The 17,785-nt window shown below is 39.3% G+C and overlaps 2 protein-coding genes across 5 annotated transcripts; one reads left to right on the top strand and one right to left on the bottom strand.

Moving 5' to 3' along the window:
- Window positions 1-419: 419 nt before the first annotated feature.
- On the top strand, window positions 420-4,414 carry LOC103939503. 2 transcript variants are annotated; one of them, XR_666143.3, is made up of 3 exons: window positions 420-2,976; window positions 3,771-3,903; window positions 4,157-4,414. XR_666143.3 is itself a non-coding variant. In XM_009349595.3 (2 exons), exon 1 carries the CDS (start codon window positions 532-534, stop codon window positions 2,968-2,970), a length of 2,439 nt encoding a protein of 812 aa, XP_009347870.2. In that variant the 5' UTR covers window positions 421-531; the 3' UTR covers window positions 2,971-2,976; window positions 4,157-4,414. The 2 variants fall into 2 exon arrangements, 1 of the variants encoding a protein (XP_009347870.2); XM_009349595.3 differs by lacking the exon at window positions 3,771-3,903 and having other exon boundaries at window positions 421-2,976.
- Window positions 4,415-4,949: 535 nt separating this feature from the next.
- Window positions 4,950-10,626, bottom strand: LOC103939509 (probable protein S-acyltransferase 19). 3 transcript variants are annotated; one of them, XM_009349606.3, is made up of 9 exons: window positions 10,132-10,626; window positions 9,473-9,586; window positions 8,569-8,967; window positions 8,233-8,301; window positions 8,046-8,117; window positions 7,831-7,959; window positions 7,643-7,723; window positions 7,198-7,398; window positions 4,950-6,391 (listed from the first exon to the last, which is right to left on the bottom strand). In XM_009349606.3, the coding sequence occupies exons 1-9, from the start codon at window positions 10,174-10,176 to the stop codon at window positions 5,291-5,293; spliced, it is 2,211 nt and encodes a 736-aa protein (XP_009347881.2). In that variant the 5' UTR covers window positions 10,177-10,626; the 3' UTR covers window positions 4,950-5,290. The 3 variants fall into 3 exon arrangements, with proteins under 3 accessions (XP_009347881.2, XP_048432866.1, XP_048432865.1); XM_048576909.1 differs by lacking the exon at window positions 10,132-10,626 and adding an exon at window positions 9,731-9,749; XM_048576908.1 differs by lacking the exon at window positions 8,046-8,117.
- Window positions 10,627-17,785: the final 7,159 nt, after the last annotated feature.

Raw genomic sequence — 17,785 nt, 5'->3', positions numbered from 1 at the left:
ATGAATGAAAAATTAACAACAAAGGGTAAATCAGCCAAAAAAATTAGTTTAAGTCCTTAATTTTTTAATTAAAAGGTTCAGGAAGGAAATCGAAAGTTAGATGATAATTTAAGGGGTATATCGACAATTTACTCTATTATTTATGATTATTAAATAAAATAAAATAAATAAAATCAACGACCAAATTAAATAGCAAATAAGAGATTGAAAAAGAGCGAAAATTTTCGTCGGAAGGGTAAAGTTGTATTCCAAACATTCTATAATTAAATTTGTCCGAGAAAATAAAATTATTATTAATACTCTAAAAATCTCATTTTACACTTCAAACATTTTATAATTAAAAAGAAAAAAAAAAAAAACTTTTTTAATGTGATTTGTAGAGTGTTAACAACGTTTCCCGAGAAAATGGAAGGGTAAAAGAGTCACCTCGTCTGGCTTGGTTCAAATCTCACTTCACCATTTCTCACCAGTCGTCGTCTTCTCCACCTGCTTCCGCCACCGAAATTCAAAACCCAGAACCAGATCATCACTATGGCCACTCCTCCCGCCGTAATTTCTGATGTGACCATGACCCAAATCGAAGAAGAAGAAGCCCCTCAACAAGATAACCCTAATTCCGAACCACCACATTCCCAATCCAAAACCGTAACCCTAGAACCCCATCAAGACCAAGAAATTCAACTAAACCCGCCTCTTCAATCGGAGCCAAACCCTAAACCCAAATCCGATGACATTCCCGCCCGATCTCCTCGTGGCACCACTACCACCACCATTACCTTCTACCGCCGCGGAACGAAGCGAAACAAGTCCGGTTCAAAGCGAAAAGCCGCCAGTTCGGGGAACAGAAAGGCCCAGCAGAAGGCCCAGCAGAAACTTCAGACCCAGAGAGAAACCCTAAATCCAATTCCATTCGTGCCCTCAAAAAATCTCGACTTTGAGAAGCACGAGAAACTCCTGAAGTGGCTCAACTTGTGGGACTTCGTCCACATCGAGTTCGATCGGAATCTTCGGGTTGATCTTCTCGCCCAGTTGATTTCCAATTTCAACCCTAACCTGAGGGGCAGCTACGTCAATGGGTCCAAGGTTATGGTCAACCGGGCCGACTTGGCACGGGCCTTGAAGCTTCCTTCAAAACAGGTGAAGAAGGGTGGTGCTGTGGCACTACCGGATGGTGCTGAGGAGCCTCCGGCGGAGGCTGCTTCGGAGGAGTCCATAGCTTTTATAGAAGAATTGGTATCAAATTGGGTGCTTTTGCACGAGGATACGTGGATGATGCCAAGCGAGGTGTTGAATTGGACTAAGGCAATCAAAGAGGGGCAGTTTGTGAAGGTGGATTGGGCTGGTTTGATTTGGTTCATGGTGGAGAAGGAGTTGGTTCAGGCGCCCAAATTGGGGGATTGCTACTATGCATCGCATTTGCAGTGTTTGATAAAATCGCAGCGTGAGGATTTCTTTATGGTGAAAGAACAAGAGACTCCCCTGGTTGATGTTGATGCTGATGCTGTTGATGTTGATGCTGTTGATGTCGATGCAGTTGATGTCGATGCAAAAGAGGAAGAAGAGGAAGAGGAAGAGGATGGTGGCGGGGATGTGATAATGGGCGGGGAGGATGATTTACAGGGACCCAGCGGATTGGAAGAACATAACATTGAATTATGTCTTGGCCAAGATAATGTGGATACAGATGATCTTAAGCAAGAGCAAGACAATGTGGAGAAAACTGATGTTAGGCAAGAGCTAGACATTGTGGATATAGCTGATGTTGGGCAGGACAGTGTGGATAGAACTGATGTTGGGCAAGAAAACGTCGAGAAAGCTGGTGTTGAGAAGGAGCAAGTTGGGGTTGAGGATGTAATGGGTTTTGAAGAATGTAAGGTGGAAGAGCCTGGCCATTGGCTTTTGGATGGGAAGAGCAGTGCAGATGAACCTTTTTTGCAGCGGTGTAATCTTGGTGTAGTTAATTTGGGTTGTGAGGAGGAAGGGAAAAAAGATATGGAGTTTGTTGAAGGAATAGATGAAGGAAACGAAGAGGAAGAAGAAGAGGACGAGGAGGAGGAAGAGCAGGAGGAGGGAGGTTTTCACCTTTCACTTAAGGATATGCCTTTAGAGGGCTTTCATGCAATGGAAGCAGCACATAACCCTCATAGTTCAGATATGTCAATGCGTGATCAATTTGCTGGGGAGTTTCTTTCTTCAAGGGACGATAGTCGAATGCTTCCTGGTAGTTGCTCATTCTTTGGAAGTGGTGGTCTTAAGAGAGAGTTTGTCCATGAAAATGCTAACTCTTCTCATCATCCTCTCAATGGTAATAAGCGGTTGAGGATGGGTGGCCCTTGGGATGGTAAGGTCTCAGGTGGTGAATTTGATACATGTTTGGAGCAAGTGCAGCACTGGATGGAAAAGGCTAAGATGGTGTATGCGGAGAAAGAACAAGTTTGCGAGCAATCAATGGTTGGCCAGCAGATGTTACTGGACGAGTTGCACCAAAGGGAGGAGGTGATTGGTCACTTGCAGAAGGCCAAGGCTGAAGAGCAGCAGAAAAGCAAAATGGAGATGTATCGGCTTGAGCATGAACTCTATGTAATGGGAAATCTCTTGGATGGCTACAGGAAGGCTTTAAAGGAAACACAAAAAGCATTTGCTGAATATAGAGCACGTTGTCCGCAAGCTGATGAGCCACTCTACAGGGATGTTCCTGGGTCAGGTGGTCTTGTTTTGAGCGCCATGGAACTGGAAAAGCAACGCCTAAAGAAAGAAGAAGAGGAAAGGATGACCCGTCTGCTGCTTGAAAAACAGATTAAGGACTTTGAAGCTGGGTGGATTAGCAAATTTGAAGCACACCCCAAGATTGCTGAATTACTGAGTAACAGGTTGCAAGATGCAGAGTTGGAAGTGAAACTTCTTATTGAACGGCTTGCAAAACGGAGGATTCCAGAAATACCAGAGTCTGCTCCAAATGAAAATGAATGATGCTTGGTGAGTCATCTGATTGTATGTTGTCTTAATAAGTTGTTTGATGCAACTAGTTGTCGTGTTTTGATGCAGTCTCACTTCGTATAATCTGATTAAAAGAGTCAATACCGTAAAAGTAAATCTCAGGTCGTAGTATTCTTGTTTATTGTCAATTTTTACTTGATTATCAATTCATCATGGTGGCTGTATTGGGAATTATATGTTCATAAATGATTACACTTTCCATAGTTCCCATCCGTCTCTCTGTGACGCTATCTATGACCTTTTTTGTATTTTGACTCTATTACTTAAAGTAAAAATATTATATTGAAACATGGCACAACTCAAACTTTACCATTCCTTGTACATGAACACAATCCCTAATGGGGATAAACACTGATAACCTTTAATGCCTCGCCTAACTATTTTATGCTGGATAAGGAACTTATTTAAGATCAGATTAGTCGGTGAAGGTTCGGGGGTTGGGACAAGATGTTGTGGAATGGAAAATTTCTTTACGTGGAGAGATATGGTATTGCAAAGCTCCTCTTTGGGTAGCTCTTTTTATCTGGATAGTTTCTATTGTTGAACATGTCTGTAGACTGTAACGAAGTTGATAAATGAGAGGAAGATTTAAGTGACTGTTGAAAAGGTAGGCAGTATTGGAGATATATTTTGTCGCAATGGTCAGCTTAAAGATTGAAATTGGTTGTGGCTTTTTCTTCATGTGCTTGGAGATTGAAAATGGTTCTTAGTTTCAGACAGAAAAGATTCATTGATGAATTTTCAATTCTTATGTTCTCATATTGCTTTGGCAGGCATCAAGTATTTTAATCATCCAAGTGGAAATTATAGGTCTAGCAGTGGTGGTAGCCCTGGCCCTTGACCATTGATGCTGATGATCCCTTTTTGGCATTGAAGTTTCTTATATAATTGTCTCCATAACAAAAGGTGGCATTATTTGTCGTAATGGAATTTCGGCCAATACATTGGCAGAAAATTAGTGTTAGTAAGCAAGAAACTGCACTGAGTAATGATAAAAGCTTAGTTTTATAGATCGTGGTTGATGTCGATGTAACGTCATGACTTTATTTTCATGCTCGAGTTCTGTAACAAGATTTTGAGGAGGCTCATAATTAATATTTACTTCGTGAATATCTGGTTAGTTTATAATCACTTCATCACATGATGAATTTTTATGCAGGTAAGAGTTCTGCAAACGTATGCCAGAAAGCTTGGTGCAGCGTTGGACGGGATGGGGAGGCAATATACAAGGAAGATCAGTGTTTTTTGCAGTGTTTGTGGCTGACAGCAGCCTCTTACTTAACTGGAAGTCAGTCGGCTTTGTGCTGTAGGTCATATGCTAGTTCGAACAGTATCCACAGTGTACATATATTTGAACTTTTGCACATCAGGATATGCTTCTCAATGCTAATGAATGATAAACAAGCTGCTTTCCTTATCTTCGTTTCCGCATCATTTGTGTAAGATCGCATGTATTTATAATCCAGCGTTGAACGAGTTTGATCTGCTGGAACCGCGAAGACCTGTTTGAAAGTGAGCAGGATTTGGGGATAAAAGCTCTTGCATATAAGGGTTCCCGCAGTAGAATTTGTGCATAAACCGCAGACTGATCCCTTCATGTTTTGCGGATAAAATTCCCTCAAAGTATCTGAGAACATAGAGATAATCTTGACTGCGGTCGCTGCACTGCATCAGCCTTTCTCTGCATGCGAGTCCCATGCAAACGCTCTTATCAGTGAGAGGCTGATGCAGCGGCCGCTCACAGAATTTCTCAAGAACAAGACGCGTTTCATCATAGAAGATCGAATGTCACTTATTCGATCAGAGCGAAACTCTAGACTGTATACTATCGTTAAATTGAAATCGCAACCCGAGCAATGGAGAATACCAGAAATTATGTCGAGCAAATCGGAAAGAAATGCAGAGTATAGGTAAGTAAAGCAGATGGGGAAGTAAAATAGGGGGGTGGGTCAAGAAAACATACATCTATTCAAATAGTGGGAAAAGATACTTCGATAATAATAAAAATTCAGAGCATAAATGGAGCTCTGCAACACAAATTCTTTGGCTACAATGTCAAGAAAGCACAAGACACTTCTACGATCGCCCCATTTACAAACCTCAGCTAAACTGGTGTGTTGAATCAGAATTTCATCGAAGAAACTGCTTGAACCCCATGCGATAAACTCTGTTAGCGACAATCTCAAGCAGCCAGGTCACAAGGATCAAAGTTGGCTCGACTTTCATGCTGCTCCACTACACCATCCGGGCAAGGAGGAAGAGATTTACATGCACTTGTTTCAGTCACTTAACACTATTTGGAACTGGGCCCAAAAGAAGAGTTGTTCTCAGAGCCCCCTGGGACAAACACAGGAAGCTGGTTTGAGGTAGAATCACGTTTGAACCTGGATTCCCTAGGCAGGTTCAGCCCTGCCCTCTCTTGGCCCTCTCTACAACCCGAATCCCTTTCATTTCTTAAGTTATCCCTAACTGGTGCACTCAAAAGCGGGCCACCAAAGAATATAGAATCCCCTGTGTACAGCAGTTTCTCCGCTTCTTGTGCTGGAGGCTTCGCTGCAGAAGATGAAGCCTCCTGTGGCGGAATAACTGGTCTTCTACTATAGCTTGCTTCTGCATTAGGATTTGGAAATCCTGTTTGTATGGATGACCTGTTTCGAGCTTCAGAAGCCGATACAGGAACTGAGACATATCGCCCTGCTTCTTGGTCCCAAACAACAGATGTTCTTCGGACATCCCTGAAAAGAGAAGTAGGTGGAGCTGAAAGCAGCATCGAATCAGTAGTACTTCCCCTCTGCATAATTGGAGCGGAAAGTTGTAATGGATCAGCAGTACTTCCCCTCTGCATGATCCTTTCATCAAATCCCATGCTGACATTAGGCAATGTTGCCTTGGCAGTTAATGGACGGTCAGGAACTAAGCTGGGGACTGAAGTGGCAGAGCTAAAACGTCCCACACCCGGAGCCTGTGGCAGAGGGCTAAGTGTGACCACTTCATGAGCATGGCTCGGACTACTGAAGCTACTTACGCTTTGAGTCCCAGTTTCATACTCATCTCGGCTACCTTGACTTGGAGCATAGGAATTTCTTGACAACCTCAGATCATTCTTCATCTCTTTATGTGCCCCCGTATCAGTGCTTACACTACTCCGCACACTCATATTGCCGCTTGAGCTAAGTTCAAGGTCAGGTTTATCCACTGGTCGTAGAACGGAGGATGATGCCCTGGCCTTGGCTGCTGCTCTCATGGCCTCACTGGAATCCAACTTTGCAAGCTTCCAAGCACTAATGCGCACAGGCCTTTTAGGACCTTTTTGCTCTCTTTCTGTAGCTCCAGCTGCGTCCGGATCAATAGTTGATGGCACCATTCCGGGGTCCAAATGCGGTACAACTTCCTCCTAATGTAGCAAAGCTTGTGTCAAGTGTAAAACATATATAAAGTTTTTCTTCTTGCATAGTAAACTTGAAAATTTAAAAATAAAAATATCAAGCTGAAGACTGGAAATGTAGTTGTGGGTCAATCCTGTGAAGCCATTCTTACAAGCCAATCAAGGAGGACTAACAAATTATGGAGAAAGGAGGAAGATTTGAAGGGCTAGATAACGTCACAACGGTAAGACATTTTTGAAAAAGAATTGTTCCTTACAAGATAAATGAAAATCGTTAATTGTACTATTTAAGCCATCATTTGGATCCAGATAATAAATCCTTATACTTGAAATATCGACATGAATATGAACTTGTTTTATATTGCACTCGCATAAGTTCACAAGGGCCCTTGTTAGATCGCGACTACATTAATATAGAGAAATAGAAGGAAGGTTACAAAGGGGAAAAGACCAAAGTGTCAGAATTACAAAAATCCATGTGAAGAACCTTATAAAAAAACAATGTTGACGAGAACACAGCACGCTCAAACCTCAAACTGTAATGACCTAGGCAAGTTACGAAAGGCATCATGGATTTAAGTTACAGCCCAAATTTTCTTGGCAAAGGTGAGAATAAAGGTGTTGCCAATATAATTTCACTTCAAAATGAGAACGAGAAAAATTTAACCAATCGACAAAGCTCCAGAGTAAAGGTAGTACACATTAAAATGCAGGCCTAAGAGTTTGAAGCCTAAAATGAGTTCAATTGAACATCGGTTCAAATCGATTTCTTCCAAAAAATGTAAAATCAAGACATAAAGTGAATACTAATGTACCTGATAATCCACAAATACTCTGGGAGGGGTACACCATGCACCCTTGTATTGCAGACCTAAAGAACTTCCTCCACTCAAGCCAGTTGTAGCTGATCCTGTTGGGGAGTGCATGTAATTTTGGAAACCCTCATCGACAGATGCTCCTCCAGGTGCCTCACTCATTGCTCTCATTGCCACGACATATTCATAGGTTGTAATACCCTAATTCAAATTTCAAAATTTCAAAATAAGATTATTTCACTTGAATTGCAACAAAAATTGCCTCTCTTATCAGATAATTGTCTTCTCTCATTTTCTGCCTATAAGTGGCCTGGTAATCCAAGCATTACAGCCTAATATTTAGCTACATAGTTCTAAAGTAAAAAGTAAAAACATCTATCCCTTAAGACCCGCTATAGCTCACTTTAGCATCACAAAAAATGAATTCAATGACTAAAGCACCGACCTTCCTAATAAGTATCATGTGGAAGAAGAAGAGTTCACAAAGTGGAACACATGCCAGCATAGAAACTGCAGTACATAAAGCCTACACAGATGAGAACCAATGTTAACAGAGGCTTTCTTCTGCAATTGATATCCGAGAGAGATTAGGATGTTAACTTTAGTTAAAGCATTTAAAAATACAATATGTACCACAACTGTTGCAAATGGGGGACGAGTGAAACCATTTCCAAGTCTATCAATAATTTCTGCCTCCATGCTTGTCTTATTAACAAAGCAGCGCACCATGACAGTAATACCAACTCCAGCTTCAATAACAAGCTGAACCGAAACGGGGGGAGACAGAGAGCATCTTAGTACCAAAAATTTAAAAATGCAGATAATAATTATCAGACTGCAATACCTACCCAAAGAAGACTGGTGGCCATCAAACATATAAAACTCACGTAATTTTTGTGTCCAACACAATTATTAAGCCACTGCAGACATGTAATATATTGAGGTTACTTAAGAGAGGAATATTAAAAATGTCAACTAAAAACAAGTTGCAGAAGATCTGCCCTTATGGAGCACTTGAAGCAACAAGAAAAATACCCGACAGTGGTGATCAAATCCATCCACGCATTTATCACAACTTCTACAGTGTTTGCTGAACTTGCGGACCTGCAACATGAAAAGTATTCATAGGTAATAAAAAAAAAAATTAAACAAGTCAACTCGCAATAATCTGTTGAGAGGGAGTATGATGAGATCATAATTTTAAACCCTTCTACAGCTTTTTCTTCGAAAACGAAGAAGATTCACAACTTCCCATACAATATTTTAGGAGTATGTAGCTTTATAAAGAAACACATGAGAAACTAAAAAGACTAGAACTGATGTATCTTTAAATTGAGGAATTATGATACAACGTTTGTAATAATGCAATACCTCAGCATTGCACAATGTGCAGAACAAAGCATCTTCACCACCCTGATTCTCAGCTGCCCCTTCCTGTGGTTTGCGGCAATCTTCGTGTACAAACAATGCACAGCAAATTCCTCCAATGCAACTCCCAGTTGTGGGTTCTTCCGGAATATTTATACCCCCAAGTTCTCCTACTGACCCTTTCCTACTAGAGTTAGCACCTGCCAAAGAACTTCTGGAAACTGATGACGGAGAAGAATGGCCTGTGGTGGCTTCATCAAACTTTCTAGGCAAGTCTTTTGCTGATAACCTATGATTTGGATTGATACCATTTGTTCCTCCATTTCCAAACTTGGACATAATTCCAGGATCTGCAGGGTTTATTGCAGTACATCGAACATAAAGAATGAAGACGAGCAGTGCCTGCAATGCCATAGAAAGATTATGGGAATAACATCAGGCATAAAAGGCCATTTCTATATAGAAGAAATTAAATGAGTTGTGATTCTGAATGAATGGTTTACGAATTGGGTGCCTGACTGGCCTAGAGAATCAATTTCGAAGTAACTCCAAACTCTACAAACTCTATCTAGTTTGGCCCACCAGATTAATTATCTTTGAAAGTAATCAAATTTGCGCCACATATTCGAAAACCTTATAAAGAATGAGCTCTCGTCTCAAATTCCAACATCTACAATAAGAATGATGAAACTTCTCAGAAGCTGATAGGATTCAATCCCATAATACTCAGAGCCGGGACTGAAGGCCAGCTTTTGATTAGTACATCATAAAGTGGATCAGATCATGGAATATATTCAAAACCAAAGACTAACAGCAGTTTTTCCTCAATAGAATTCCAGATATGCTAATGAAACTATTAATAAAATGAAAATGCTTAATGTGGATAAATAAAAATCATTTCATATACCACTGGAGAGTAACCGCCGATCAAAACATATTCCCAGATGCGGCCTCCAACGAAAGGAGCAAAGAAAGCATAGAAGGCAACCACTAACAAGCAGAATACAGTAATAGCGACAACCTGCCACGTAAACAACACACTTTAGTTTCTGATTCGATAAACAAATCGATCAGAAAGCAAGAGAAATCAAACAACAGAAATGTAATCCAGTGTCCAGAAAATGAGTAGATAAATCGACAAAAAGGAAAAATTAACAAATTCCACCTATCCAGGTTCAACTCTAAACAAACATAAACTTGAGAATTTGAGCTTTTCTTAAGTTTTCACTAAGTTGGGAACCTAACAGTGAAATTTCATCCCAATAGTCCTAACCACAAAGTGAAAACCGTACCTCTGGGACCTAACTAACAGTTAAAGCAATAATGTCAACCAAAAAAGATTTGACCTTTTACACGAATTGACAAATCAAAACCCACATTCAGAACAGAGATCAGATTTCTATTTCACGACAAGGCGATATTCTGAACTACTCTAATTCACAGGGAGGGCGGACACAGTGCCCCGGCCAACCGAACTAACTCGTATGGAGAACCGGGATCAGATAAAGTTCAGCCTTTCTGGGCAAACCCCACATCAGCAAGTGGTTTAAGCAGAGATGTGAATACCTGGAAGGTGTGAGCAGGCAGTTGCCATCCATGTTTTCTCACCATAACTGCCTATATCAGAGCAAACCCACCAAAACCCTAGCTGCCACTCGCAAACCAGAGAGTGGAGGAGGACTAGAAACACAAGAAAAATGAGAGAGAGAGAGAGAGAGAGAGAGAGTTTCCTCTCTACAACCCAAAACCCAAAATTAAAATGCAATTTTGGGGAACCCCAAAAGGAAAAAAAAGAAAACTTGGACTCCTCTCAAACAGCCACAGGCCACAGATAATGCAAATGTTTACCAAAAAACAAAAGAAAAAAAGTAGAAATTATATAAACAGAAATGGAAAAAGAAAACCCAGTTGTGGAGATGGAAGGAGAAGGAGGAGGAGTTTCTGTTGAAAACTGGGTCAAAGGATGAGTGAGAAAGGGAGTAGAAATTGGAATTTGCTGCTGAGGAATTAGCAGAGAAAAAAAGCCAAAAACAAAAATACAGAAAAAAGTGGGGCGTTGACAGACTGAAATACTCAACCAGATTGTGAAAGGTGTAATATTTGTATTGGTAGGTATGCCTTCGGTATCAAAAATATGGTGTTTTTGTGCCTTTTTTTATGTGTGGACCCCACCAAAAACATTATTCTCTCTCATCTTTTTGTCTCTCTCCTCAACTTTACTCTCTTATTTCATGTTTTGTTAGTATCTTGTTGCCATCTTTTACTAGTGATTTTATTTTTTTAATTATCTTTCCATCACTTCAATAAAGCATTAATAAAATATTTCTCAATATTATAAGGAACTTCTTTGATTAGGCTTGGCTTATAATGACACCTTGCACGCGAATAACTTTTCACAAATGTAAAATCAGAAGGCGTAAATTTAAAAATAATAATCAGACGTCATTTTTTTATACACATTTTTTTAAATTCTTCATAAGCGATAGATTGAATAAATAAAACAATGCTAAAAATAATACATGGAATTTATTGACATCTCATATTTTTTGTAAATATTGGTACATTAAAATTAACATTAAACCGGAAGGTGATAATCATAAAGAGTTTAGTTTTGAGGAAGCGACATTTCTCATAAAAATATCTTAAAATTGAGTGCTTTTCAAACTTTTGTAGTAGGATTCTCTCGCATTCTATTCTTTTATCTTCTTTTCTTCCTTCTCTCATACTTACTATTTTGTCTCTCTCTTTTTAAAAAGTAAAAAATTAATATAAAATATTAATATAATTTAATCGTAATCATTCAAATAAAAAAATAAAAAACAAAAGAACAATAAAAATGAGAGAATCCTACTCCACTCAATTATATTCTTGGATTTGTAGGCCAAGGACGGTTTGTTTATTTAAGCGCGTTAGGCTAATTAATATGTTTCTTTGTTTAGCTTTTGCTTTGTCCTATATCCCAAATTTATGCAATTTCCTAATGATTACTTTCCCTGCAAATTACATTTGAGTCGTTTGAGACAAAATATTGAGAGCCCTTAGATTACGATGCCAGTCTTCTTATTTTATCAGGATTTATTAAGCAAAATCTTAACATTATGTTTGGATGAAAATATTTTAAATCATTAAGAAATTTTAAAATGATAAAAATTGAAATGACGGATTTTATTTTTTAGAATTTATGAATTTTTTTGTTTGGTCAACCTAAAAGAACAATGAAATGGAATACAGAATTGTGTTATAAACTTTCCTAATTTAAGCGTGATTGTGTAAATCCTAGATTTGATTTGATTCTAGTTATTCTTTCATATATGAACTTGTATTCCTTGGGGATGAAGGATTTCTTCTCCCTCTTATTACTATAAATAAAGACACTAAGTAGGGGAAAAACACGCACATTCCTCCACATAATTCTACAAACACATCTTTTTCTTTGTTGCCAATCCCCTTCCCTTTGTCAAATAAAATAGGCCACAACACGTTTAGCACGCTCCTACCACTGCGCTTAGGAATCTAACGTGGAAGATTTTTCTGCATCAAACCAGTTCATCCATATCATCACGCAATCAAGTTATTCCAAAACAACGGTTTTTATCTTGATATTTTTGCAGCCCTGATAGCCTGAACATTCACCATAATGCATGACCCAACTTTACGTTTTTCAAATTTTAGATTCTACATAAATTGTGTATGTATTATATCCATAATTGTTGAATTATGTGAATTTGATATTACTATGAATTGCATCAAATATATGTCCATGCATTAATTTATTTGTTTCAATATGCATTGAATTGAGTTGAAAATAAAAGAAAAAAGAAAAAAATATATAAATCAGAAAACGCTAGGGTTCTCCGAACCCATGACCTCGAGCTGCTCGCCCAGGCCTGCAGCCTGTGTGGCTAAGCCGTGCCAAGTCGCAAGACCCCAAGTCGGAGCTGAGGGCTCCAAGTTTGAAAACCCAAAAACCTCGACGCCTTCCATGGCGTCTCCACCGTTACAAATTGGCCTGCAACCAATCCTCGCCTATGGGTCAACGTTTTTTACGACCTGCTGTTCATCCCCGATGATGATTGACCGAGATTCCCTCGAACCTCATCGGAATTTTTGAAAATTCAATTCAAAATTTTTTTCTAGGGTTTGGTTGTTAGAATGTTAAGATTTCTCTATCTCCGTTCATATTTGTGGTCCCCACTGACCCACAAACTTGCCTCGAGCATTGTTGTCCCAAAACACATCCGCTTGAAGCAGCGGTGCCAGTTTTCTTCCCCGACGAGTGCACCCAGCTACGACTAGGGTGTCTTTGGTATCAACCCCAATTAGGCTTTGTTTCCTAGGCCTATTTCTTTTTCTTCCTTGGGCTTGCCTGCAAGGGCCCAAACTATTAGTTTGGTCCAAATGATGAAAAAAAAGGATTTTCTTAACTGCTCTCGCCTGAAGTGGCCCGGTCCAAAATATGACACTAGCCCAGGTTTTATGGTGTCCCCGATGCACCAGCTATGTGCCCTTTCATGGGCTGTCCCTTGGATCCGGCCTGTCTTTTTTTCTCCCTCACCTTGGTCCTGCAACCCACCCAAGACAATTCCAACCCAATCTGGGCATGGACCTCATGGCTGAGATTTGCTCAGCCTACCCGAGGGCTTTGGCCCATGCTTTTGGACCCCGAGCTCAAATTGTTTATATTTTTTAGACAATTTAGGTTTTATATTTTTTCACCCACACTTTAAATTTGTCCCGAAGTCCAAATAATTAATGCAATTATAATTATAGACCAGAAATTATATTTGCATATTTTCTTGTTGCATATTTGTGTGTATATATTTGCATTTGTTTGCAGGAACTTATGAACTTGAAGTTCAAAATTATTTCAAAACCTGAAGTTTCTAGAAACATGCCATGTTTGAAAACCTGAAGTTTTCCTTAAAAATATCACCTATGAAAACCCGAAGCTTTTTCATGCGAATTTTAACCAATGGTTGTCTATTAGAAAACTGAATGTTCTACTCCTATGTGAATGAATTAATTTTTTCTCTATTACACTAATCACATCTTGTCCTTTATTTTGTGATAGGAACATGTCGAATTTGAACAAACTCAACTTCACCGTTTTGGAGGTCTTTGGAAGGAACTACCTCAAGTGGGTCCAAGATGTGAAGCTTCACCTCACTAAAAAGAATTTGTGTTCCACCATTGAAGATGAGATGGACAATCCGGTTGGCCAAGTTGAGAAAGTCATTGCCATGATCTTCATCCGAAGACATATTCATGAAGCACTGTAAACCAAGTACCTTGTTGAGGAGGATCCACGAGCATTATGGGTCGCTTTGGCTAATCGTTTTGATCACCAAAAGGACATCTTCTTGCCTGAAGCAACACATGACTGGCAACATTTGCACTTCCAAGACTTTTAAGTCTGTGAATGAATATAATTCTGAAGTTTGTCGAATCCGATCAATTCTCAAGTTTTGTAACGAAACTTTGACCGAAAATGATCTCTTGGAGAAGAGCTATTCGACATTCTTTGCTATTAATATTGTCTTGCAGCAACAATATGGAACTCAGAAGTTCACTAAGTTCTCAAATTTGATCTCTATTATACTTATAACACGAACCAACGCCCAAAACGCCAAAAGAGGCGTGGCAAGGGTGGCCCAAAGCCACCCTGTCGATGTCAACAGAGCCAAGGTTCATCTAAGGGAGGAAACAAAGCCCCGAAACGCCCTAACCTCGCTCCTAAGGCCCCAAACTTCAAGAATAAGGGCAAAGCACTTGAAACCATGGATGCGGATATGTGTTATCACTGTGGTTCAAATGACCATTGGTCCCGTGTTTGCCGAGCTCCTCAGAAGGTTGTAGCTGAATATCATTCTCGTCGTAAGAAGTTTGAATCAAACTTTGTGCAAGTCGACGAACCAGAGAGTACCAAGATGGAGGTTTCTAACTTTCAAGAGGATACCATACCTAGGGAAGATTAGAATCTTAGGCATAAACTATTCTTCTTGTTGAAATTTAGACATTGGTGATTTGTTTTTTGGATATTAAGTTTAATTAGTTTTCATCCTTGAATACTTAAAATTATTTTGAACAGATATTTGTTTTAAGAACTTTTATGCATGTGACCAATTCAAATTAATTTTTATTTTAGGTATGACTAGTTGGAAAGTTAGTTGTCTGGCAGATAGTGCAACCACGCACACCGTTTTTCGTGAACGCATCTCTTTCACTAACTTCATACCTGAGAATGCACCTCTGACAACCCTCTCAGGCCCATCCAACCTAATCGAATGATACAGTAAGGTAAGTATAATGTTGTCCAATGGTACAATTTTGATCATTGATAAGGCACTTTATTCTCCGCATTCTGGAAGAACATTGTTGAGTTTTAAGGACATTAGAGATAATAATTATTACGCTGAAACCTATGTAGAAAACAGAGTTGAATTTATGTGCATAACTTCCTACGAATATAGCCAGAAGCATATTTTAGAGAAGATGAAGCGTATCCCGAGTGGTCTAAATACTACGTTTATACGCCCTATAGAGAGCCACTATGTCACGCGACCCTACCTCTGGGACCGCACACGAAATTACACTTTGGCATGATCGTTTGGGACACCCTGGACGAATAGCGATGTGCCGTATCCTAGTTTAAGTGTGATGGTGTAAATCCTAGATTAGATTTTATTCTAGTTATTATTTCCTATATGAACTTGTATTCCTTGGGGATGAAGGATTTCTTCTCCCTCTTATTACTATAAATAAAGGCACTACATAGGGAGAAAACACACATATCCTCTACACAATTCTACAAACACATCTCTCTCTCTCTTCTCTCTTTGATGTCGGCCCCCTTCCCTTTGTCAGATAGAATAGGCCACAACAAATTGCTATTTTTAAACTCTCAATCTTAGAAATTGGGAAATGCATGACATTTGTTTACATGAAATTTAAACTTGAGAATTAGAGGTCCTAAATTCCAAGTTCTTTTCCCACGCTAAAATTCTAAATTTCTATGTTTATGAATCCAAACAAGAAAATTCGTGTATGTTATTTTAGAAATTCTGACTTTTATCCAAATTTCAATTTTATTTCCTTCGTCCAAATAGGGTAAACTCTGTACATGCATCTCGTTCCCAAATCCCAGAAATATAAACCAACTTGTCTCCCTCCTCGGTCTCCACCGAAGACAAACTCTTATTACAAGTTTCGAGAAAATTTCATCTCTCTCTAAACAAGTTTCCTTCTTCATCCAAAAATTTGGGAATCAATGCAAAAAGTAGCCAACGGCATGCGCGGTGAACTTAACTCTATGGAGCTTTTAACATCTTCTACAGTACCTATCTTCTGAGTAGCTTACATAGCATGCATGTATTTTTCATTGTGATACAAAGCCTGAAAGAAATTTACGATCATCATTGCTTCTGCGAATCATGGAACATCAAAGCATATGCCAAGTATGAGTTTAAGGTGTTGCTCGCGATAACAGGAATGAAAAATTTAGTTGATATAAAGCTTGCTTGTGCTGCATTTGCTTGCTTATCAGTTAAAAGAAGCATGTAGTGTGTGTATAATGGACTTGATCAGGTTGGTAAACTTGCAACTGTAGCTTTTGATAATTCAGCAAAAACTTCATCTTGTCGGATTCAAATTTATGCTGGTTTACCTTAATAAAATAAATAAATTAAATAGGCCAAAATATTTTTGTGGTCTCTGTGGTGACACGCCACTTTCAATGTGACTCTTGCAGTGAAAAAATTGTTAATTAAACCCTCGTGGTGAGCCTTGTTAGCAATTGAAGTCCAAATCCAAACTTCCATTAGTCTTTTGTTAAATAAACTCATGCGACTATCACATGGATCGGTCAAATACGTCATTTCAATCCAAATTACATCTTATTCCATGAATATTTAGTATGACTTAGGTATACACTTGTTATTTTTGGGTGGGTTATGATATACACTTGTTTTTTTTATTGAGTTAAAAAGTTGGCATATGATTCTAGTGCACAAAAGAAATTGAAACAAGTGAAAAGGAGGGATAATTTACAAGAATAACTTAAAGAATTAAAGACAACGGGGGAAAGGCATTGAAGTATTTATACATTTAGACAAGTGACAGGCATTGCATAATTGAAGAATTAAAGACAATGGGTGAAAGGTATTGTAGAAAATTCAATTTTCACGTCTGCCCTCCGCATATGAATTTTAAGAGTGTAAGAAACTTAAGCCTCGTTTGACAGCTCGGACTGTACTGACTATTTCTGTCGGATAAGATAAATAGCCACCGGATAGTACTGACTAAATTAGTCAGGCGTTTGGTGCAGTATCGGACTAATGACTGTATTATTTATACTGTGTTTGATATTATACTAGATAGGAGGAATCAAACTTAAAATAAAATTTAAAAAAAAAAGTGAAATCATTTTTTTGTTCCCAAATATCTCCGCATCCCCAAACACCCTCCCTCTTTTTCCCTTCTTCTTCCCCGACTACAGAAGAATCCCAAATAATTGTTCCCCAGCTTTCGCCGCCACACCCCCTAAACTTCTTCCCTTTCTCTCCCATATTCGTCTTCCCCAACTGCAGAAAAATCCCAAATAAATTCAAATAACCAGTTGCAAAAAAATCCCAAATTGAAATCATCTCTCCGCCGCACCATGTTTCTTTGCAAGACCCAATTGCAGGGAAGGATGGCGAGTAGGTGATGAGGAAGGCCACAAGGAGAGGACGACGAGGAAGGCGATGAGCACTAGGAGAGCAGAGATGGCGAGAGAAAGCAGCGCAACAGAAGGCGACAGGGAGGACGGTAATGGTGAGAGAAGGCGACGGGGAGGACGACGATGGCGAGAGAAGGTGAGGGGGAGGACGACGATGCTGCGAGAAGCGAGAAAGAGGGCCGAGTTCGCGAGAGAGGAGAGTGAAACCGACTAAATAATCCAGGCGTTTTTGTTGGTTTTATTAAGCGGGCGTATACCATGTTAAATAAGCCGACTGGTTAAATTAATCCGGCGTTTATTTAGTACGAGTGAATGCCAAACACCCGAGTCCGTATAACTAATCATATCCGATCATTTATCCGATCTACCAAACAAGGCTTTAAATAACTAAAATTCAAAGAAGATCAAGAAAAAAATTGAAAGGTTGTGTATTGGCTGACTACGGCGTGCATCAAACCACACTACCAATTAAAGGCAAAATTGAAAGGCATATATGCATTCGGA

This window comes from the organism of the source record quoted next, unplaced genomic scaffold, assembly GCF_019419815.1.
Source record: "Pyrus x bretschneideri cultivar Hongxiangsu unplaced genomic scaffold, Pyrus_bretschneideri_v1 Contig93, whole genome shotgun sequence".
In the NCBI taxonomy this organism is placed as follows: Eukaryota; Viridiplantae; Streptophyta; class Magnoliopsida; order Rosales; family Rosaceae; genus Pyrus; species Pyrus x bretschneideri.
Note: the sequence above shows the minus strand (reverse complement) of the source record. Positions and strands in the feature narration are given on the sequence as shown.

Coding starts and splice junctions, on each gene's coding strand:
- LOC103939503 (XM_009349595.3), top strand. CDS start 532: ATGGCCACTCCTCCCGCCGTAATTTCTGATGTGACCATGACCCAAATC.
- LOC103939509 (XM_009349606.3), bottom strand. CDS start 10,176: ATGGTGAGAAAACATGGATGGCAACTGCCTGCTCACACCTTCCAG. Junction 9,587..10,131: donor TGCCTGCTCACACCTTCCAG/GTATTCACATCT, acceptor TTTACGTGGCAG/GTTGTCGCTATTACTGTATT. Junction 7,960..8,045: donor TGGCCACCAGTCTTCTTTGG/GTAGGTATTGCA, acceptor GTTTCGGTTCAG/CTTGTTATTGAAGCTGGAGT.